General features: G+C 37.7%; 2 protein-coding genes across 8 annotated transcripts in view; one reads left to right on the top strand and one right to left on the bottom strand.

The window, feature by feature from the left end:
* CHLSN (cholesin) overlaps positions 1–23,653 on the bottom strand; it is a 141,378-nt gene extending 117,725 nt beyond the window's left edge. For 4 of the 7 annotated variants that reach the window (XR_015698587.1, XR_015698588.1, XM_087730465.1 and 1 more), the window contains exons 1-2: positions 23,540–23,653; positions 21,739–21,884 (exon numbers count right to left, since the gene is read on the bottom strand). Coding sequence is in view for 4 of the 7 variants with exons in the window: in XM_087730465.1 (XP_087586591.1) it covers positions 21,739–21,867 (129 nt within the window). In the remaining 3 variants the exon portion in view is untranslated. The other 3 variants (XM_087730462.1, XM_087730463.1, XM_087730469.1) reach the window with 3 other exon arrangements.
* On the top strand, positions 6,379–9,700 carry GPER1 (G protein-coupled estrogen receptor 1). Its single transcript, XM_087730457.1, has one exon. The coding sequence runs from the start codon at positions 6,379–6,381 to the stop codon at positions 7,450–7,452; it is 1,074 nt and encodes a 357-aa protein (XP_087586583.1). The 3' UTR covers positions 7,453–9,700.
* Positions 23,654–25,404: the final 1,751 nt, after the last annotated feature.

A 25,404-nucleotide genomic window follows, 5' to 3' on the forward strand; every position in this document is an offset into this window, starting at 1 on the left:
ATGTGCAACAGGGGAAGGAACAGAAACAGGCCCCAAAAGGCATTCTAAAATAGTCTGACATGAGGGAGAAAAGAGCAGCTTTGGCTAAGACTAAAAATAATAATTTTTAAATTATTAATAATTTGAAGTGTATTTTTAAGAACAAAATTAAATCTCCCTGCTCAGAGAGATTTTTTCACCCCTGTACCAGCAACAGATTTGTTGAACACTTACTTCTTCCAGGCTTCACCTAGTTTTGAACGGTATGTTCCAGAAGAAATAGAGCATATATTTTTATAGGCATGCTGTCAAAATTAACTAAAGGGACATACTGGAAAATTCAAAGAAGAATATTTTACTTCTGTACTGGTAATATTCATATCTTTCGAAGACTTTGGCTTGCTTTGGATAAAACCCTTCTGTTCAGTAAAAGAAGAGAAATGATCAGGCTGCTGAAGTTTAAGCATGAATTTCTGAGTTGGTAACATGTTTTGGAAAAGAACATGTAGAGACTAAGGACTTGTCTTTGCTGAACCAGCTGGCTCAAATTTGATCTGATCCCATTGCAAAACAACATCTGAGCTAAAGAGACTGGATTTGCACGCTTGAATCATAACTCAAACTGCTACATCCCTCCATGTATTACTAAGCCTGGCCTTAGTTACATTCTAATTTCAAACTTACATACCCTGAAAGGGCTACAGCATTATTTATCTTGATTTTGAGGTAGCTGCAGATTTGGGGTAGGGTGAAAGCTCAAGCAACTCAGCCAAAATAAGTACTCTATGTAATGCTTACACCATATATGTTGCACTACAAATTGATTCACTAATTGGCTAGAATGAAAGAATGCGTGTCACGTCCGTGGTACAAGTGTCCAGCAAAGGACTGCCAGACTCAACTATTAAAATAAAAGTGATTGATGCTTTGCAAATTTTATTTTTTAATTGCATTTGGATAGAGCCTGAAGTCCTATGATGAATCATCTTTCACTATACAACATTTTGTGGTCCAATTTTGTAAAATTTTTATATTATTCCCCAAGAGTTTTGCAATATACACTTTAAAAAAAAAGTTTTTACCAGAATAGTTTGAATGGGTGCAGGTGTTGCCCCTGCAGAAGAAAAGGCTGAAATTTTAAAAATTATTTTTAGGAAGAAAAATGCATTCTCAGAATTATTGGCAACTGAAAAGCCTAAACACACAAAATACACTCTATCTAAGGTTTTCTGCAGGCACAGAACACAATTAATTCCAACTCAAACTAAGTTTGATTATTTGCAAGAGAGAAAGTTACTGAGGCTGGACAGGATAAAGTATGAGGGTGCTCTGGAAGACAGTAATGGAGACAGACAGATGTCATTCAGTGGCTGAAAAAGGTCAGAGTCAGTATCCATGCTAACAGAAAGATGAGAGAGAATCTGGAGGAATAGATCAATCTGCTTGCAAAACCATGACTATTACAACAGCATCTGTATTTCCTCTAGAGATAATTTCAGTAGAGATTCTTATACAAATCTTATTTCTTCTGCATATGGTTATATTACACTATGTATTCCAACGCAATTTTAATTTATGCTTCCTTCCCCTTCCATGTGACACAGTACCTTACTTTTTTTCATCCTTATACACCCTGGCCCTGATCTAATTTCTCCAGGACTCAACAGCTTCATACCCAAAGCACTTCTACACTTCTGACAGAATCCAACAGCTCTTACATCCTACAGGGCTCATCCTGCTCATCATCCTGCTGGAGAGGCTGCTGTATAGCGGCGGCTCAAGAGCGGTCATACACCGGACCTCTTACGTTGTTCTCTCCTCTACTCACACCTCCCACTTTCTTCCTCCTCAGCTGTCACCTTTTTGCAATGCAACAGCAGGCACATATGTTGAAGTCTGCTAATTTACACAGAGTATCTTCTATTATACCCCACTTTAAGCCTCTTGGTGCATTTAAGTACACCATAGACAATTACACTAGTGTTCCTTAAAGACTATAGTGTTAAGACATATAGTTTATTGAGATATATACAATGTTTTAGAAGTTGACTACTACAGATTTAAAAATAAACTGCTAGAAAAACTTTAATGCTGGATTATTGAGGTCTGACATTATATGAATGCTATAGCACCAGTTGCTTTCATGCACGTTCTCAGCAACAATCAAGACAAGGTACAACAGGCAGAACTGTAATACTTAATACTGTCACAACTGTGACTATGTTTGGATCATTAAGGCACTCCCTATTAAGTCCCATGGAGTATCAGCAACTGATAGGGAAAGAGAAATGTTCAGCAGCTGCTAAAAGGAGTTTTAAGCATTTTATGGAATATGGAAGTGACAAACATTAATCAGTAACAATAGTTTGACCGCATAAACAAGAGCCTGAAGATGTTGTCGTCTGTTTTAGGAAATAGGATTCAGAGAATTCATATGATCAACTCAAAATATTTAGTGAAATACAGAACTCATTAATTACAATATAACAATACAATATAATACTACTAGATTTGGCCTCTTATGGTTCATAATTCTGCTGGCATGAAAAACAGCTACTTCATGGGTCTTTCAAAAGAGAAATTCCTAACAATTCTGAAAGTATGGCAAAGTGACATATTTCTTGTAATGAATTCAAACAAGAAAATTAGCACCCAAAATTATACATTTTAATAGCAAATCAGCTGATATTCACAGATAGAAAAACAAGGACAGACAGACCAGCTGATTATCAAATGCAGGCCCCCATAATTACAAACAACTAACACCCAGAAGCTAACATTATGCATAAGGGAAAGTAAAAAAATCCTTCTGGCCCTTACAAGATCAGTGAAAGCTCTGAGGGACAGAATTAAGTACAGCAAAACCACATGATCAACCAGCAACAATAAAGACTCTTTATAATCCTGTTCTTTAGGACAGCAAAAATTTAAGACCTTCAAAGCTGGTATCACAAGATTTTTCTAACATTACAATTATTCCAGTCCTATAACGCAATCATATTTGTATGCTTCTCAAAGCGAAACAGTTTTTAGGCTCTCTGTCCTCATAACCCTGTAGCAAGGCACTCCAGAAAGCCATTCCACACACAGTGGAAATCTTCTGTTCAGAAAATCTTTACCAGCACTAATCTGCACAAACTTTCTTTTAGGTTAAATAATAATAATTTATTCCAAAACTATTTATGAAGAACCATCATGTAAGAACATCTTAAAAAACATTTTTAGTAACACTGCCAAAATCCTGTGTTCCTATGCACAGTGTGTTACAAGAAATCAGCAAATACTATATTTGTCTCAATGGCACTAGAAGCCAAAGTGCCTTCTACTCCCAAAGCCACTTGTGGTAAAGAACTTTTGCTTCACTTTTCTACAGATGAGATCTTCTGTAATCTAAAAATATTTTACCATTGTAACAGACATAATACGTCCATTATAATCACGTTAATTGTTTGCTGCACACTTCTGAAACTGTAACATTGGCTTCTTGCAATCTTAAACGCTGAGATCCAATTCATCTTATTCCAGGAGCAGCAGAATGCTGTATCGATGTACAGCACGTTCATTTATGGCACTTAACATTCATGTATCAGATCAATATAATCATAAAAAGGAACTTACACAAATATTTCTCTCTTATGAGAAAGAAAGGTTTAACTTTCTTTCCATTCCAAGAACTCTGGCCACCAGTAGGTGGTGTTTCTGGAAACGGTTAAGTAGGTTTTTTTTCCCCCCTACAGATGAAATGCAAAACTCCACCTGCAATACTGGTGTTTTGATGCAAGACTGAGGCTCCACATTCTCTACAAAATAAGCTTATCTTATCCATGTGATTTTTGAGCTCTGCAATTCTAAGAAGTGTGAGGATGACGATGTATACCTGAACATTAAAATACAAACAGGCAAAATGGGATCGACTTGAAGGTAGGAAACTTGAAATTTATATTGTCAGTTTACCAAATGACCCTTCTCAGCTGCTAGATTTCCCTCAATCGAATATTCCTCTTTAGACTGTCCAGAGGCTTTTTAAAAATACCACGTATAACAGTAATCATTGCTTTATATCTATGCAAAATATGCTCAGTTATGATTTGCAAAGAAATCCCTTAATTATTGATCAGCTGAGCTGTAGGTTTGAATAGGCTATAATCTGAAAAAATGCTAGAGGCAGAAAGGAGGGTAAAATGAACATTAGGCAAAATAAAACTGACAAATATGAGAGAAAAGATGCTTGACTAGTTCTAAAGAAACCAGCAAAAACAGGGTTAATTCTAGCCTTATAAGGCTGTTCAGCAGCACTTCAACTGCACACAAATTAGAACAACCCTGGGAATCTATAAAGCTTGTTTTATTGCCAAGGACATGCAGCAAGATCTGCATTTTGCTGTTGTAAACTATCCTTTATTTAAGACGTTTTAAAACAGAATAGACTTTTATATGGGGTTTTTTTACTGCTGAATCGTCAACAGGTGGCATTCACTGCAGCTTTACACACCTAAATACAAGTTTTTACTGACACGACAGTGGAAGTTGACACATCCATTAAGCGTGTACCCGAGCAAGAACCAGCCTTCTGTTGTCTGGAGGAAAATCAGCTCTGGAGAAATGGAATTAAGGTAAAATAAAGTGTTTCACCATACATGGTTACCTGTAGTGCTTGTAATTGCTTGGCTTTTGGTGGCCTTTCAGATGTAATTAAAATCTGACCACAGACGGACCTTTTAAAATCAATTGCTTAGACTGTTAACTTACCTTTTATTGTATTTAAAGCAGTTTTACTGGCTTATTAAAAAACAAAAGGATGTCACATAAAAGACAACAGTTCATGTCTGACTTCCATAGCTGCTTGAAACAAACACCGAACCTTCTTCAAATAAGTGTAATTTCATATGGATATTTAAGCATAAAGATTTACATTATGAAAATGATTTAAAACATTGCAACAGCCATGTGTACTTATGCCTATTTCATTAAGAAATAAAAGCTTTGGAACAGATATCTGTAAGGATCTGCTAGCTACTTCTGATAACTTGAATACATTTAAGCAAACTCGGAGCTGTATTTCTGACTGAAAATATTCTGACACTCACACTCCATTAGTGGTCTGCTCCTTTTTCTCCCCCAGACTGTACATCAGCAGGATTTAAGTCATTAAAATGTGGAAAGATGCATGAATTTTACTAGTAAACCATTTATCTTTTTTCAATATGTTTTAGTGTAATTAAAACCAAGGTTTTGGCAGTAAGACGAAGATTAAAGCAATTCAAAAATATTTAAAATTTAAACACAAAATACCCTAGGTTATCATTTTCTTGCTGTTCTATTTGTTTGGGGTGTCTTTTGTTTATTTTTTCTTTTAAATAAACTTTGAGCAACGCTTCAGATCCATAGCATTCAACATTTGTAAGTAAACAAATCAGATAACTGATATTTTTCCATTCCTATCCGGAAGTCAGTGCAACATAATTAATCACAAAGAAAAGCAAATAATGTTGGTGAAAATCAATATGCTGCTTGTATTACCTTCATTTCTAAAATTTGCTTTTTCCTTGCCCCTGAAAGCAGAAGGAACCAACTGCTTTTCAACTCCATTGCCTTCTCAGCCACAGACTCTGCTACTTAATAGCCTTACAAGCTGATGATGAAATAAATATATATAATTTCTATATATCTATATATTAAAAAAATAAAGTTTTTCTTCATTAGGCTAAACTCACTCATCTGATTTTCTATATTTCTACATTTCCCAATACTGAATCCCTGAAGTGCACACAAAATTTTAACAGATCTGCACTCACAATATATTATCACCCAGAACAAATGTAAGTTCTTTTAACTGAACCTTTGTTTATATATTCAAACATGATGTTTCCTACAGACTCAGCTGTGTATATGAAGTTAGCAGAAGCGTGTGGTACATGGTACAATGCTGGAGTATGAGATTAATGGTTTTCCATTTGCAAATTGCAGGTCCAAGGATGTTCATTGATTATTAAAAGAAAACAAATGGAGCTAAAATTCTACTACCTTCCAACCTGCATGAAGAAACACTGTTGCTGAAAAGCTTTTATTAAAGAGATCCAAGTACCATAATGGTAAAGAGATTCCTACATGATCTTAAGGCATACAGGAACTGCAAATTCTCTCATTTGCAATGTATATAGTGTCCTGTAAAAAAAAAATTAAGAAATTTACTATTTGTGCTGTTATATTTCAGTCAATTTTAAGTCAAATTAATTTGACTTCTAAAGAATTTCATTTTCCTGTACAAAAGTGTACATCTTTTTCCATTCCAATCAAAATGCTTACTATGAACTTAGTTGAAAACAACCAAAAATCTGATTTTTTTTGCATTACCACCAAACTGTGAGCAGTAATACCTTTTCTGCAGATATTTTAACCATGGAAACTTATTCTGCCTCAATATCGCCTGTTATATGTAACAGCACAACTTTTAACCTAAATGGATCACATTTGTGTAATGAAAGCATATCTTCTAGATTAGCTGATAAATCAGAACACCAACAATATGTTATTGGTCTTTTCTTATCATGTCTTTATACAATATTTCTTTTTCCTATTGGTTTTGTAGGAAACATTCTGATACTGGTTGTCAACATAAGCTTTCGTGAAAAAATGACTATTCCAGACCTTTACTTCATAAATCTTGCAGTAGCTGATCTCATTTTAGTTGCTGATTCTCTCATTGAGGTTTTTAATCTTGATGAAAAGTATTATGATATCACTATTATTTGTACCTTTATGTCTTTGTTCCTTCAGATCAACATGTATAGCAGCATTTTCTTTCTGACATGGATGAGTTTTGACAGATACATAGCACTGGCAAAAGTAATGAGGTCCAACATATTTCGCACTATGCAACACGCTAGATTAAGCTGTGGTCTCATATGGATGGCGTCTATTTCTGCAGCACTAGTTCCATTTACAGCTGTGCATTTACAACACACCGGAGAGGTCTATTTTTGTTTTGCAGATGTAAAAGAAATCCAGTGGCTAGAAATAACCTTGGGGTTTATTATCCCCTTTGTGATCATCGGTCTTTGTTACTCATTAATTGTTCGAGTTCTTATAAAAGCACACAAGCATAGGAGTCTTCGTCTGCGGCGACAAAAGGCTCTTCGAATGATTTTTGTCGTTGTCTTGGTTTTCTTTATCTGCTGGCTACCTGAAAACGTCTTCATTAGTGTTCAACTTCTTCAAAAGAAAAGCGAGCCTGTCTCTTCAAGCAGCCCATCCTTCAGACATGATTATCCTTTAACAGGACATATTGTGAACCTAGCAGCTTTTTCTAATAGCTGTTTGAACCCCTTAATTTACAGTTTTCTAGGGGAAACCTTCAGAGACAAACTGCGACTGTACATTGAACAGAAAACAAAAATGTCAACATTACATCGCTTTTGTCAGGCTGCCTTAACGTCTGTCATTCCTGACAGTAATGAGCAATCGGAAGTCTGATTTAGTAGTGGTTGTATAAAACGTATGACTGAAGTTGTGCAAATAGTGAACAAAATGCTTGCTACTAACAGAAAAAAGTGCGTTTGTGTATGTGTATATATATATATTGTATCGCTCTACTGAGTATTGAAGGTTTATATTCAAGTATTTTTATGACGACTTTAATGTAGAAGAATGTTTTAGTCAAATTTATATTTAATTATTAACAGGATTATTAAAAGCTGAGCACTGAAGGAGCTTTATTTTGTATTATACATGTATGAATGACAAGATAGAAGAAAGTTTTATCAAGTTAGGAAGACTCTAGATGTAACCTGATTATCAGAGATGCTAGTTTGCTGGTGTATATAAGCTACTTCCACTGAAATAACAAAGCTGCCGTAACAGTGGGGAAAAATCATTACAGTGTATTGATGTGGAGATGCAGTAAACATTGATTTTTTTTTTTTAATGACTTTGCTTAGAAGAACTACATAGTACTATCGTCACTGTATTCTAGCATGTCTTCCATGATTAACTTTTTTTTAATCTTAATATAATCTAGCACGGCGGTGAGTTTTCGTCTCATAAATGTAATCTACTGTTTACATCAGTACTTGATCAAAACTGAAATCATCTGTAACTATATTGCTCATCTCGAAGAACTTCACTGAAGCAAAATGTAATGCTTCGTTCTGTCTTCTAAGGATTGCCCAAGACAATCTTTCCCAGGACAGACATAATTGGGCCTTTTGTCAAAAATGCCGTGCATATATATGTACATTCGTATCTGCCTTCAGATTTAAATGAAAGTTGCATGACATCTCTTCACATTTAGCAGGCCTATTTTGATGGCCAGAACAAAATGCTATGGCTTTAAAAAAAAGTCTGTTTCTGCAAAAAGAGTATAAGAATTGCTTATGAAAATGACAGAAGCCTCGGTTTTTAGAAAGGAATAACTTACACAAGGGGGAATGTGATTAGCTATCATCAGATTTGCACTTTGTGCACCATCTATCCCACCTCCAGAAACCACTGGCCTTGCAAGATTAAGATGCACATCGGTTGCTTTGTTCATTTGAAGATTAATTATACTAAGAAAACAAGTGTTAGCACCATGTACTTGAAAACAGTAATTTTTAACTTCCACTAGAAAATGATTGGGTTTGAAATCTGATTCATGTTTAGCACAGGTTACTGCTGAACTTGTTAAAAGAAAGCTATGACGTTCCCAGAGATTAGTGTGCAAGATCATTAAAACATGACTTGCTGCACCTCTGAAGTGAACAAACTCATTTCACCTCTGTGCTCATTGACTTAAGCACCAGAACTCTGCAGAATAAGATGCTTTGTCCATTTCCAAATGTCATATATGAATTAATTAGCACATGAACAGATTTTAAAGGATTTTTAAACGTAGACACTTAAAACAATGACTGAAGTTACTAAGCAATAAAGAAAACAGTGAAAACAATGATTCCACTCATATTTCTCACGAAATATTTAGTTTCCTAGTGGAAGCTTTGGCCACAAAAGACTTGACCTATAAACAGAAAGGCCACAAGACGATGGCTGAATTTGAGACAGATAGCTAAATATTCCTGCAACTGAAACAGGAACTGCAGGGTGGCGTTTGCAGCAACTGCTGATTATTTGCAAGTGACTGCTAATCACAGGCTAAAGAAAAATGTCATTTAGTCACATCTTCCCTGTAGAACACCAAATACATCTTCTCTCAAGAAAGATGCCAGCATTGCCATGCCTTCCCTGCATAGAACAAGTTGCTAAACAACACTTTGCAAGAAATCTCACACCACTGTGCTACATCACACATAGCCCTTTTTCCTCATTATTTTCACTTTTGGAATTAGCCACAATTACTCATATCCTATTGACTGCCAAAGTACATTAATCACACCTTGAAAGACGGCTATTTCAGACAACACAGAACTGACGGAATGCATAATTCTCGGCGATGCACTTCCATGAAGTAAGACACATCTTCTGAGCTTACAGACATATTAGGTTTGTGTCATCTTGACACTTGCCATGTATAACTAACTTATTTGGGGTTACAGAAACACACTTTCCCAATTGTAGTTGTTGCTTATTTTGTTTTTACAGGAGTAAACTCCTTTCCCCTCCTCCTCCCTTCCAATATAGGAATCTGGTTTTTGATCAAGGCAATGGCAGAAGCCCTTTCATCACCACTGTAGATAACAAATCAAGAAAGTGTCTTTGCTCAGAAGCTTATAATAATAAACAGACAGTAATAGCAAATGCCTGCTCATACATACTGTGAAATAGTTGGTTTCTACATGATCGTATTCAGTAACGTCCTGATATCACTGTGAAATCTAGGAAAGATCAGATTACTGTAGTATGAAGAAAACAGTATTTACTCAACCTGAAAAAACCTATTGCACATTTAAAACGAAATTACAAATCTAAACTACCTGATGAGTTTCCTACTGTTGATATTTTGGTACAGGCTTATGAACTGTGCCTGAAATGACTAAGTTTAAACATACTACTTACTTTAAATAAATAACAAGTCCTCTCCCAGGTGAAAAAATGGCACTCTTCTTCCCAAAACTTTTTTTTTAAACAGCAACTATGGACAAAGTAATATTTACAGAAATGCCATACAACTTTCATCTATTTATATATACACAACGTGCTTTCTGCAGCCCATCAGCTTGCAATAACTCGTTACCATGGCTTGTCCATGAAACAAGACCTGTGCTTTATGTAGTTTTAATTTTAAAGAGCATGATCATCAGTAAACAAAACCTTTTCTGGAGTGTATGAGAAAGGGGAAATCAGAGTAAGAATTTTGATATGACTACTTCACTTAACTTTTCTCTCTGGTCTCTCACAAATTGTTTAATTTAAGGAAAGGATTCCATATGCCTTTCTAAAACGCTGGACTGATGACAACTGTGAGATTTTAAAACCTGTTTAGCACAGATGCTTACAATCTTGGCTATGATATTCTATATCAAGTTTGCAGACAAGAAAAGTCTAGTATTAGAAAAAGCACACAAAAAAAAAAAAAGGAAAAAAAATCAAGGAATCCCTGAAACCATTAACTGCTTTGGAAAAGAATACCTTAATACCAAAATGTCTTGAATGCACAGAGTATTGCTGAGTATCTAGAAACAAAATAAATCCAAACAGCACAAAGTAGCACCAGTCTGAACCTGATGCGACTGAAAGCAACAGTCTTCCCTCAGCTGTGTAGAAAGATATGAGAAAAATAGATATCTGAGACCATTTTAACATGTAAAAGAAATGCTGTAACTTTGCATCCTTTTAACAATTTTAGGAGATACACTAAATACCAACTGCACAGACACAACACATCCACATCTAGAAAAAGCAAAGTCAGTCAGCCAAAAGATGAAGCTTGATTAATTTATGAAAAGCATTACATGATGTGAGGGCATGTGACAGGGAATTTGAATCAATGTCAGGCAATCCCAGATTCTATGCAAGACTGACATAATACAGGCAAGATGCAAGAGAAGTCACCCCTCCCTTCCCCTTTCTGCTCCACAGAAAATCGAAGACTAGCATTCAGAATAGTCAATCCACCAATTCCAAAAGGCAACATACACTATAAATTTTAAAAAAAGAAAAAAACAGAATTCTTAAAACATGGTTTTCTTCAATATAGTTTCTACCAAAAAGATACAGGTTCATCTTACATTCCGCCAATGTAATCTGATGTATATATTCTTAATTGAAAATTGCTTATCCAGCATATGAAATCCATTCTACTAAACTTGCAAATCATAGAATGGTTTGGGTTGGAAGGGACCTTAAAGATAATCTGGTTCCAACCCCCCTGCCATGGGCAGAGACACAAATAGGCAAGCTTTAAAAAAAAATAGAACACAAAGTTTTAACAAGAAAATGCTTTTAGAATTTCAGGCTAAGTATCTGTTTTTTAAACAAAATTCACTGGCTGTACAGTGCAGGCTCTCATCTTTTTTCCAGCCATCAAGTTATGTTAGAAGCTAACTGATTTTTTTTCCCGTATAAGGGTTTTGCTGTATTCTCTCAGCTGTTTAGTAAGATTGCAAAAGGGAAAAGGTTGTCTGGACAATTTTGAATGGTTAGGATTGTCACATAGGAAATGTGTTAAAAAGTGGTTTACAGTAAGTAAGCACCTATCAGGTTCAAACCTGATTATCATTTAATTCCATTTGAACTTGTTTCTGCATAAGTAGGAAAAACAAGTGAGTGTGTGAAGAAGGCAGGTTTGAATTTTAATAGCTACTCATGAAGGTGAACCAATGAATTCATTTGATTTTGATTGAAGACAACAAAGTTAAGGGTTTGATTTTAATTTAAGAGACAGAATCCTTCCCTTCCACTCCAAAATTCTTACCTTACCCATTCAGGCCATCAGACAAGTATTTAAAATTTTTGTCATAGAAGAGCACAGGGCCAAGTTCATTGTTTAATTCAGTTGATTGAATTATATCTTTGCAACAGAAGTTTACACTTACATTACCAATTATGTCTACAGTAGCCCATCGGTACACAGCTAGACCTCACCATTCCTCGTTCAGAGACTGTTTACGTTAAGAAACTATTATTATTTTTACATTCTGTTTAATAAATATGCCACCAATAAACCATTTCCACCTGGGAATTGCACTTTATCTTTTTTATGTTAAATCTGCAACAACAGATGATAGGGAACAAGTCATTTTTAAGAGAGGCATACAGACCATCTTTTCCGTATACTCTTAAGCTCTGCTGTCGGGGAGGTATATCATGGTACATGCCTGGCACTGTGTTTTAAAGAGAGACATGCTGGATTTGAAAATCTGAACACCCTCGATTCATATTTATAATTTAGGTGTCCTTTCTTCAACGGTGTTGTCCAAACTATTTATTCCACATTGACATATGATACACCAAACTTTCAACCCTTGGCTTTTGGCTTCCTTTTAGGCTTCCATTCCATCATATGGCAGCATGACACAGCCAGGAGCTAAGAATAAACAGTTGCATACTGAGCCAGCCACCCAAGATGACAACAAAAAAGCAGTGCCTTCTCAGGACTTCAGGCAGTGCAGGATCAGCTCATTACTTTCAACTCAGTCTCTTACATGCTACTTCAGTTATTTTACATACATCCAGTGAATTCCATTACAAAATTTAAAGACGATTGGCTGAGTCTCACAAAGTAACCTGTGTGTTTAGAATGGCTTTTGAAGTTGTTCAACCACGGTGATTCAGGTTTCCAACTTATTTTCTCAAATTGTCCAAACAGTCTGCTACAAGTATATACAGAAGTTCTTAAATTCTAAATTAACAAAAAAATAACAAATTACTGAACTATTTACTACCAAAAAGTAGTACCTATCTTTTTAAATATACCTACTCTAAATAAATATTTAATGCAGCAGGGTAAGCTTTTCCAAAGCAGCAACTTTGCTTACAAGTCCCAACTCACTTGACCCGCAAGCAAAATCATTGAAAAGGCTTAAAACCTTTTCAAATTGCATGGAATGTGTTTCCTGGAAGGACTTCAGAAAAACTGTGGGGAAAAAAAAAAAAAAGGACACACTAAAGAAACAGGAAAATTATTGGAATATTGTTAAATTATCCTTAGAAATTGGAGTTACAGCTATTTTTACAGAGAGAGCTCAGTGGTACAAGTGCCTAATAGTGGTGGAGATAGATTTGTTTTCTGCTTCAGCAGCAGAAACATTTCCTTTCCCTGGCTTTCTCTCAATAGAAACAGTAATATAATGGCAAATAAGTTTTTCTTCCCTTCATTCTCTCTCCATTCAGAACTACAAAAGAGAAATAGCCTTTACCTGACAATAGAAACCTTTTAACTCTTGTGTTCCAGTACTTAGTTATGAGTGACGTGCACACAGCAAATTGAGAGAGGAACCAAGGGAAGAGCTCACTTAAACGTTGTGATGATATTCCAAACATCCATCTGATGACTGAGTAGCACGACAGGAAGAAGATACAGATAGACAGTGATGCCTGTGGGAACTTAGTTTATAAACTTGCTTGGCTTGACCCTTGAAAGTCAGCAGAACTACTTCTGATATTGAAAGCTTAATACTCTTAGAACGGTGAGAAAACATGACATGTTATTTTCTTATTCTAATGTAAAGATGGCTGATGAGGCATGTCACTGTCGAAGCGCAAACGTGCTGGCAGAGATGCTGCTCAAGTTGACATCAGATCACACAGAACCTAATGCTGGGCATGCTCAGCCCATAACAAGGGGTCCATGAGGATCCATGGAAAACTGTCCCTGTCCCCTGCTAGATTCATGCTCTTCTTGACTCTAACTGATATTGAGTGAGACCTTTTGGGTCTTGGCCAGCAGATTTTATTAGAAGACATACAGGATCAGGACAGTTGGCCACTCCTATTCTAAGCCCACACTAGACCATGACTTAATCTAGACAAACCTTTGTGAAGAAAATACCATGTTTTAAACAAAGCATGGTAAACTTTTATCATGAAAACAAACAACCAAAAAAAACCCCACGAGTTTATTAAAAATGCCTTTAGAAAATCATGGAGCTACAGACTTGGATGTAAGAATAGTCATGAAAGATGGGGACTTTCGTAATAAAATAGGAAAAACTTGTCTATTCCAACGGTAACTAGAAAAGAAGAACCAGCCGATGAGGTACATGCAGGCTCCAAAGTCTATTCTGAGTCCACAAAAAGGCCACGACTGATTTCAATGAGCTTTGTATTACAGTTCAGTATAACAGTTCTGTAACCACCTAGTTATTTTGCAAGTGCGTAAATATGAATAACTGCCATTTATGATTCAGTACATAATGTAAAGGTAGGATAGAATGACAGTTATTAAAAGCATGTATTTTCCCAGCATACTTAAGCCTTTCTGTTCTCTTTTATATAACCTTTCTGCTCCTTTTTAAGCAATGCAGCTCTAAGTCTTCAGTACATTCTCTGAACAGTTTTGACATGTTTCAAACTGAGATAGTAGGAGCAGAGCTTTGTCTTCCCTTGTGTATACATGCTGTTTGCAAAAGCCTGGTTTACAGATGCAAATTACTAAGATAATGCTGAGAAATTTAATAAAACTTTGGTTGATGATCTTCTGTTTGATGTCCTACAGAACTCTCGTGGGATTCAATTAGAAATAGGTAAATGCATTCAAAGGAGTCTGGTTCTTTAAGCAAGAGGTTCCCCTGTCAAATACCTTCATGCTTGTATCCTCTTTATTTTAGGCAGCTTCTAAAAGTCAAAAAGATTAATTTTCTGTTCTAATTACCTGTTGGATGTAACAGACAAGCACTTTCCAAGTATTTATTAATCTGTGTGGCTTTGATTTAATACCCAAGAGCCATTTTATCTATGCTGTAATTTATTAATTAACATACATAAATATACACTAATTTTTCATGTGGTTCACAATATTGCATCTAAACACAAAAGGTATTTTGGAAGAAGAAACTTCTGGTGAAATAATTTTAGTTTCTTATTCATACTGTGGAAGCAGCCATCATCCCCCTTTTATCTGCTCCAAAATGATGTTTGGTTTTTGTTTTGGTTTGTTGTTGTTGGGGTTTTTTTTAATTATTTTAAAATCTATTCCATCAATACACAATAATTTGTATCTTATAAAAATCCTTATACCAAACTCCAATGTTGTTTAAAAAAGCAGTAGCATTCTGTCAAGGACAGGGAAAAATGCTGCTTTTTAGAATAAACATATTTTAAATATCCACATCTGTCCCATTTTAGGTTTTTTTGAACAACATTAAAATAATACCAAGAGCAATAAAGAGAAAGTAACAAATCCACAAGAATCAGACTTGCATTAATATGTTATACTGTACACACTTCCAAGTTTCAAGCCCTGTCAAGAGCAATTGCCTTTGAATGCCCATTTCTCTGTTCTTTATCCTATATCAGAATGTAGCAAACATTTATCCTTTCAAGCTTACAACTTAATTTCTTGCCAAGTGGAATGTGTTCTGTGAATTCAAACATGTAATGGGACTTTTCGGTTTTTTAAATTAAGTTATACATATTTGGAGGTTTTGTGCCAAATTTTCTATGTTCAGCAATTTGGGCCTTTTCCAGCAATTTTCATTTATGATGCCTCTCTCTATGATGAGTTAGAAGTCATTAACATAGAACCAGAAAAAAACCATAATTGACAAAGGACAGAAAACAGTGTTCTCACTGGACCAGTGCTGGTTGACACGTAGTCAGACAGACCTAGCCTCTGCTCCTTACTTCAACAACTGCCAACTGCTCAAAGACCATTACTCCACAAATTCAACCCACAAGTGGGAATCCTGTGCTGAATTTCAATTTTGTGAAGATATTTGCAGCTAAGTCATGAAAGCAAGGATTTATACTGGAAACCTAACAAGAACCATCAAGGAAGGTCTCACCACTACGTAAAGACTGGGAGCCAAGAGGAAACGTCAAGTACGTGCTGCAAGAAGAGAAGGAAGAATTTCCCCTCTTAATAGCAAAGGAGGGACAGTTGTGTTTCACCACGTAACTCCCCATCACTTTAATACCCTGGCTATATTATTAAAAGTAAGGAATTAACTTTGAATGTATACAGATTAAGGCAAATACCCAGAATTAGCATGAAACTCTTGCTTGTTAATATGTAATGAAGAACGCACAATTCCTTTAAACAGAAGTAAGAAATACACCACATATTGTTTATACCAAACACAGTTGGGGACGTGAGCCTTTTGCCTGGGAAAACCATCTTCAAAGTAGCAACTGTTTTCCCAGCTGTGAATACTCTTTCCTGGGAAATCTATTCCTACCATTACAAAAATAATTTTCAAAGGAATGTAAAATTATTCAGCCTAATCTATGCATATCCGTATTTCAGACACAATTTTGTACCTTCTTAGACATATCTGTTTACAAAAGGCCTACTATTCTCTATAAACACTATATGGTGTCACAATCAAATTTACCTCAAAAAATAAATAAATGTATGGTTAATTTAATAAAATAATTTAAAGCAACTCTATCAATATTCTGATGAAAAAGTGTTAGCAGGAAAAAGAAATTTCAGTCCCATAAGCAGCTGCCCTCAAAGTTTGGGTTTTTTTTTTATTTTCTGTTTCCTAATTTGAGAAATAATGCATAGATAATAAAGCAGACAAACTGAGTAAGATAGAATCATAGAACTGTTTAGGTTGGAAAAGACCTTTAAGATCATCAAGTCCACAGTAAGTGTCACACAGTAAGTCATAAATACCAAATGCGTTTATGGCTTCGTAATTTTTTTTCAACTGTCAAAAGGCCATCATGCAGCGAGGCAATCGGAAGCCAATGGGCCAGCAAACCTGTCTCTTTGTGCAAGTAAACCAAATAAAACAAGAATAAACATTGAACTGAAAGGTAGCCCAAAGAAAAGAGAAACAGGCCAAACATTTCAATTACAGACTGACCAAACCCAGAAGACTAACAAGAGCGCACTAATATCCACACTGACATTTAACTTCACCATTTTGAGAAACAGCTATCACACACACACCCCTTTATCACCAGAAAACTGCTAACTGCTGATGTATCCTTACATCAAGGCATGGGGGGAGACGGAGGGATGGGGGCAAGATGAAAGATTGTGTCATCTTCTCTTCATAACATGGACAAAACTCTATTTGCATGTTAGAGATACTTTAAAAATGGTCCAAAAAAACAGTACAAGACAAGATTCTTATTTTAGGAGGTTATGCTAAATAAAATGAACTTTTAGGAATTTATTTTCCTTTTTTCAATATTTAAGATTGGGTTTTTACATATTTCTTAAACAAAAATTAATAAACATGAATAACACTAACACATACAACAGAGGATTAAGCTAGTAAAGCAAAACTAAACAAATGCAAGAAGAGTTGATAGTGGAATTGCAATGCAAGCAGTTTCCAAAATATGTTTTAATGTATATAAGATACAGCTAGTACCAGTAGCCTGGTAATCAGAAGAAAATCTGTCAACATCAAACTAAGTTGTAACTTCACGGCATTTTTTAGGACGGGAAAATACAAAACAAGTTATTTCGATGGTTACAAGATAAGCTTCCCATTAATTAAAAAAAAATAAATTAATGGAACAATAAAGGATTACTGAGTTTGACAGAGAATCATCTATAACTCATTATTCCAACAATAGGCTTTGGTATGAATTAGTGCATTGTCAAATAAATAAATACACTTTCCTATGATAGCTTTACAGTATCTGCTTGATAGGTTTTGTAGCATGAACGTCTGGTTTGCATTCATTAAACATTCAAATTACTACCCCAGTTACCTGATTACAAGCAGCATTAGAGATTGTATCAAAGTAGCGCTCCTAGCTGTTCCACCAAGCTCATGCCAAAATGTATATCTCCACAGCTTAAACATAATTTTATGGGGTTTTCCACCACTACAAGCAAACAATGATTTTAGAGGATCATTTTTTGTGGTTTGCTTTGCTGTAGTACTAGCTTAATAACTTCTTATTGGCCTTTATGATAACCTCCAAAAAGCTGAACAGAAAAACCCTTTCCCTACTAATTTTGCCATTTTCCATTTAGTAAACAGATCTTACTGTTTGGGCACCTGCACACTAGCCCTCTGATTAAAGAAACACCATGAGCTACTTGTTTATTTGCCATTGTTTGTACTATCTGTATGGAATCTCAAAAATTAAATTCCTTTCCCACTGATTTTGCCTTTATCTGAGGAAAATGTTGATTCTTCCTCCTCCAACCATTTGCAATGCTGAAGATAACAAGGAACATACAATGAAACACCCACTGACTCTATCAGCATTACCTAAAGTACCCTTCAACCATGAACAACTGGATTTGATTTATAAAGACTGATTGCCTCTTAGTCATTGTAATTTTACTTAAAGTTACAATGTTTGCAAGACTAAATTGGGAAGGAACAGGAAATTAATATTGTTTTCTATGGATTATGAATTTTAAGTCCTGCCTAATAGATGTTCAACTCTGGATTAATTTCTTACTGTTCTGTAGAAAGCCTGCAGCTCTGAAAACAGCACTGGAGAAACAAGATCTATCCTTAAATTACAAGGTTAAAAGATCCTTTGATACAGTAAGGTCATTCTGGGTAGAATTCAAATAGCCTTCATAAACAAAGCACCCACAACATGTTGTTCCCAACCTACAGTGTTGTAAGTGTCAGTACTGCTGTTTCGATAAGCTTCGTGGCACTAAGACAGCTGAAATTTTGAAGGGTGAAGAAATCCATGAACAGAAGCAAGACACAGGTAATTGCAAACAAGCACTTCTAATGCTTCTGTTATTTCAAGATGACAGTTAACAGTATTGTAAATATTTTTTTCAAAGAACTGCAACAAAATTAATTTGTCTCAGACAAGGTCCATCAGAAAGTTTTTAGGAAGCCAGTATTTAACTTCAGACCACCAGTCTAGATGGCACATTTTAAATCTCTTTTCTGTATACCTATGTTATGTGACAATTCAAAAGAATAATCTCCAACTATAGGAAGGTTTAACATACGAGTATGTAGTAAACTACAAAAATCATTAAAAAACAAGTAAAAGTAATATCCAGTCATTAAAAAAAAAAAACCAACGTTTAAAATGTGAGGTTTATTGCCAAGTTGCTAAATAAACCAGTAACATTATGAAAATCTGTCAGAAAAAAAACCAAGGCTGAATTAAGTTTAAAAACTTGTATTGCTCAGCTCCACTAGAGGTGTGTCATTTAGAGCTGTGTGGTTCTAAGATCATTCATGAAAACATTTATATTGGTCTTGAATTGCTCATTGCTATTTAATGTAAACAGAAGAAACTGAGCAGATGAAAATCAATAAAACATCAAGATTACTCTGAAAGGTCAAGTTGTTCCAAGCAAAAATGCTTTAGTCTTAGGCTGGCAAGAATTTTTGAAACAAAATTCATGAAGCAATGATCAATGTACACTAAATCCAGTCACTTAAGACACATTTCAGCTTGCCTGCCTGCCGCTCTATAACAAAATCAATTAGAGATTTACATTTTCCACTTTGGAGACTAAAATCAGTGTACTAGAATAGAAAAAAAGTAAATCACGAGAAAGTGACTTAATGAACCACTGCAACCTCTCCCACCAAAAGCAATGTATGTTATATGTATATAGCTATTATATAGCTATCTTTTGACTTCTTTCCATCACATATGAGACTCCTTAGGAGAAACTCGAGTCTACCCATCCTTACTTTAAGAATGCCAAAAAAAGTTGTCTTTAATTCAGTTACTGCATTAAAAGTCAATCAAAGCTGATCAGAATCCAGTCATCATGCTTCAGGAATTTCTGTAGATCTATCAAGGTTCCGGCTTATTTTAAAGTAACAGAATTAAAATTAAAGAAAATAAGGCTGCAGAATAAACACTCTCAGCAGTTGCCTTAATTTTTCTTCCAAATTTCTTCTTTGGAACCATCCAGACTATCTGAGCACATCACTGCAGCCTCAGAGTTCCTCCTGATCTTCCTGTACACACAAAGCAATTTTACCTTGTTTTCTACTACATTTTCCATGCTGACAAGGTTTGATGACCAAAAGCATTTTAAAGCATAACTGCCATTGTGACTTAACTGAGTATTTCACACAATGCTGTGAGTACACATGCTGAGTAACAATTAAAAAAAGTGGTAAACAGCTAACTTCCATTAACCATTTCTGAAGTAAAAATTGTTTAAGACCTGCCTAACATTTTTCATTCTCAACAGCCATTTCAAACAAAAAGAATGTGGTCTACTAACTTAGGCTTTCCTACTATCAACAGTTTTAGTTTATAAAGCTGATGCCAAAAAATGGCTTGTCATAGACCTTATAAGGTATTCCCTAAAACTAACACTATATACATGTTTAAGCCATCCACTGACACCAACTTTTATAATGCTAAGAACTGCTGTGCCTAGTGGTGTTCCCTAATAGTATTAAGGATTCTGCATGGCCAACAAGAACTAATTTGGGGGTTCTAAGAACTTATCAGTTGACATCAGATGGTCCAAAAAGGCCCCGCTTGCTAGGGGTTTGAAGCCCACTTGGGACTTCTTCCACTTTTACATGAAATTATACAGATTGTCACAGGCAACAGAATTTTAATTTTGACATTTCAATTTCACACTGTTTTAGCCTGGAAAATTATTTTCACTCAAATTGCATTATAGTACTGTGAATCTGAAGTCTGTAATACACACCCTACAAAGGAAAGGAGAAACATTCCCTCTTATTAAGCTATTAATACCAGATTTTCTATTTTTGCTTGATATTGACAAAGATGCAATCTTTCCCTACTTTACTTAGCAACATTTCTGCTGAGTTCAAAACTGCAAGAATTTATAGACCTCTGAATAGCTATTGCCAATAGGTTGGCTTTTCTTATGCTTCACAAACTCTAAATGTAATAGCTAGAGACACTTATGCATGCAAAAGCTCTCAAAAAATATTCTTGCCAATGAGCTTAAATAAAGTCTGTTAACAAAAGAAGAAGTACTACTTTTTAGTTATATGTTTTCCATTGAGCTATACCTCTCATGATAAATGAAGTAACAAGCAGCTTGCACATCTATTTTATGTTAGGCCAGGATAAGAGAGTTTTTAAGACCATGGCTTAACATCACCTCAAGAATTCCTGAGGAAAAAACCTTTGCCTTTCCTTCTCCACTTCTCAACAGTAACAAACTGCTTCATATTTCTTTGATCCACTTTCTACAGTAACCAGTCAGAACAGCAGAATTGAATCGCCCTTTTTATGTATCATTTCCATCACAAAAAACTTACAGCTCTAAGTTTCCACTTAAATAACATCTCAATATTGCTAATTTCATTCTCATTAAATGTTCAGTAATACAAAGAGACTGCTGACACCTTCTGGCCACTCTGTCCAAAAATCAAGAGGATTTCAAGAAAACATCTTTCATGTTTTTCCAACCGCTCAGGATCACATGAAGACTTAAGCTACGCCTATATTGCCATATGACAGTTGCTTAAAGCCATTTGGTTCGCCTTTCACCCACGTTCTCTCACCCATTCTCGGTCTTTCACAGAAGCATCCAAAACAAACAGAGATCATGTACTCTGACTGCTACAATCGTATCCAGATTTGGCTTAGTTTATCTTCTTTTAACTTTCACTCTAGGTATATCGCATCCAAGGAATCATTGCAACCAAAGCAAATAGTACATTCAGATTCAGTACTTAATCTCTAAAGCCATCACATCACAGGTAACAGTATATCCACATTTTATTGAATTAAACAGTCAAAACTGGCAGAACCTACCTGCAGATTTTGTTTCTTTTTCTTTGGTTCAGTTTCCGATTCCACTTCTCCCTTCTGGGCCACACGTTGCTTTAGCTTTTTTCTTTTTTCTGGCTTCTTTTCTTTTTTTTCCACATTCATTTTCGGCATTCTAAAATAGAACTAATCTGTAATAGAAACCACCAAACTGCAATTAGAACCCTTTTTTATATTAAGCACCAGTCTCATAGAGAGACCGAGTTATATTGTAATTATACTGGTACAAGAATTATTTGTGACTACTTAACTACGAAATGTACATCTGCACTGATTTTTGATCCATTTTGGAGAATTTTCATCATGTTTCCTTTAGGAACACATTGTAGTTAAGCTACTGTAAAACTAGAATGCCATTCTCCTGTAGAAAACTCAACGCTTAATGTCCTCACAGGCTCCATTGTGGAAAACGCTTCGCTGACCCTCCTGGTAGTAATCCCCCATAACGATGCTGTGCTGTCTGCAGGTTGTAACGCACCACATTGAACTGTTTGATCAATTGTCTACCTCAGATAACACTAATCAGACCTCTCTCTTCTCAAAATACATTAATGTGACTGTTAGTCATCTCATTAATATATATATGTGTGCATACACACATACTCACAAGCAAAAAGCCTACTTTATTACTAAGCAGATAGTTTTAAACCACCAGTTCTGTTTATAGTGCAAGTTTTTCTATTTTCATATACAATGTGGAAAAACTATGCTTAAAGAATTATGCATCACGAGTTTTATCTTTCATTTTACACTGACATAAGGGCAAAGGCAAACAGGAGTTGCAGAAAACCCGGTTCTGAAACCACGTCTAGTTGTAACCGTGCATTATTTCTGCGAGAGAAAACGTGATTTAAGTGGCTTTCAACAGCTGCCCCAACACAGTCACTTTCTCAGTAACAGCACAAATGCAGCAGTTGACTCCATCACAAATATTTAGCTTGAAACACACTCCAAAGGATAAAACAACCCACAAACCTGGTTTGGTAGGCACCCATACAGCTGAACTCGCACAACCGACGGGTAGGAACCACCCAAGCCGCCTGACAGAGCAACAGGGACCCAAGTCCTCGACAGACACCTCAGCCACAACGGCACCTCAGCCGGCGACCCTGCTGCCAGGCCAGGCCCAGCCCCGGACCGACCAGGCCCTGGCACCGGCAGGCAGCCCTCGGGGGGCACCCAGCCACTGGCTTCCCCGCACAGGACCCCTGGGTTTGCTTTTCCTTTTATTAAGGTTTCGTGACGAGAAAGTTTTTAAACACGAGTAATACACTGTCAGGAGCAGCCACCAGACCATCTTTCACGGGAAAAGCAACGGTACTGTCCCGTCTCCAGCACCCGCCACCAGCTCCTCCGCGGCGCACACCCGGCACCGAGCTCCCGCCCTCCGCGGGGGTCGGGGGACGAGGGAGGGAAGCTGCACCGGGGCGGGGCGGGGCGGGAAGCGACCCCCTCAGTCACCGCCGCCGCGCCTGTGGCGTGGCCGGGCCGACCCTCCCACCGCCCTCGGCCGGACCCGGCGGGGCAGGAGACCCCCGGGGCTCCCGCCGCCCCCGCTGGGCGCCCAAGGGTGACACAGAGCACACGGCCTCCCTCGCCCCCTCCCCGTACGCACCTCTCACACCCGCCTCCTCCGCACATTTAACTGAGCCCCACGCTTGGCGCCGCAGCCCGCCCCCTCCCTCTCACTGGCTACAAGGCGAGAACGGAGGCGTCTGGTTGGCCCCCGGCATGCCAATCTCCCGGGTGGCCAATAGAAAGCCACACTCGGACTTAAAGCGCCCACCTGGAACACGCGTGCTGAGGCGAGCTCGGCCGGCTTTTGGAGGCGCGCTTGACGTCACCTTTCCGCGCCGAGATCCGCCGCGGAAGACGTTCCCGCCTCCCGCGTAGGGGCGGGGCCACAGGGCTTGCCCCGCCCCTCGTTGCCTAGGTGATCCCCGCGAGCCTCGGGCTGCCCCCCCACGCCGGGCCCGACAGGGACCCACCCGCGCCCTGACAGGGACCCCGCCAGGTTCTGACAGGGATCCTCCTGCGCCCTGACGGGGACCCTGCCAGGTTTTGAGAGGGATCCTCCCGCACCCTGACAGGGACCCGGCCAGGTTCTGCCAGGGATCCTCCCGTGCCCTGACAGGGATCCTCCTGCGCCCTGACAGGGACACCCCCCCAGGGCCCAACAGGGATCCCCTCAAGGCCTGGCAGCACCCACCCCTGCACTGCCCACGCAGGGCACCCGGTGGGGGGCCAGCCCCAGCGCTCCCCACATAAGACAGGTGCTACTGGCCACAGCGGACTCGCCCGTCACCCCGTGGGTGCCATGCCAGCTGCTAATGCAGTGAGGTGCGGTGATTCCTTTTTGCCACCAGGTCCTAGAGGCTCCATGTCTGAAACAGCGTTATCTGCTGTCCCGATCGGGCCTGAGGGAATGCACTGGGAAGAGGCAGATGCTGTGGTTTGAGGGGACGAGAAAACATCTCCAAGGACAAGGTTTCCAGGGAACAAATTGGTTTCCATGTTTTCATTTTCTATAAATACCACATGCACAAACATTTCCATTTCTCCTTAGTAATTTAAGGGCAAAAATATTTACTGAAAACAAACATGTAGATGGAGCATTTTTTTCATGACAACCTGAAATAGGGTTTTTGTTTCCATTTGCTTTGATCCCAGTAAGGGCTGAAATGCTGGCTGTGGTAGCAGAGGCTGGTGGCAGCAGCTCCCCATACCATTATATGCACCGATGGGAAGAGGTAAGCCTTACACCTCTGTTTCCTTCCCCTGCCCAAACCAGGGTCACACCTTCTGCTGTTCCTCTCCTCCCCACATTGCAGGGTGCCAATCCTGTCCCCCACCCATTGCTGCTGGGCTGGGCAGAGCCACTTGGCTCTGGTCCATGCTGATGCTCTCCACCAGAAACCCCTTCCCATACCACCAGTGGGGTGCACAGCCTTGTCTGGGAACCTGTGGCCGGTTATGTATTATACAGAGAGATTACAAAAGTCCTACTACTGTAGCAACGCACTAGGGCTGAGTTATAGTGTTAGAGCACACAGGATAATCAGTAGATAGTGGTACCTAAAATTAGTTGTAATTTAAGCTTTTGTTCCAATGTGAATAGGGAAAGCATGTTTTCTATGTTTAGACTTCCTAAAATAATGATTGTTTTACTACATATCCTGTTGTGACATCCTGTGGTTAAACACAGTATTACAGATACTGTCAAATCACAACTTTGGCCACAATTGCTTAAAAGTAGACTATATGGAATTAGCAGTGGTAACTCATACCTACATTACATATTCAGTTTGGCCAACTACGGCCTTCCATATAGCTCTGATCTTCTCCAAAAACTTCTCCTGGATGAGAAGTTGGGCCAAACATGAATATGGGATAGCACAGGTATTTTGTTCTGTGTTGGCCAGAAATTACATTACCTTTGCCCTTTCTGATAAAAGGCCTACAACTCAGTATGTTCATTGTTTACATGCTGCCCCTGTGAAGGACCATAAATCCACATTTCCTCTAAGAATTAAGCCTCTTCAAAGAGAAACAAGAGGCACACAACAGTCTTTGCACAACTGCAGTACACCTCAAGGTTGTATAAAGCATATGCATTAACTGCACTTATGCTCACATCTCTTACAGTATTAT

This window comes from Nipponia nippon, unplaced genomic scaffold, assembly GCF_047370975.1.
Source record: "Nipponia nippon isolate SJK-2023a ecotype South Korea unplaced genomic scaffold, ASM4737097v1 scaffold_5, whole genome shotgun sequence".
Taxonomy (NCBI): Eukaryota; Metazoa; Chordata; class Aves; order Pelecaniformes; family Threskiornithidae; genus Nipponia; species Nipponia nippon.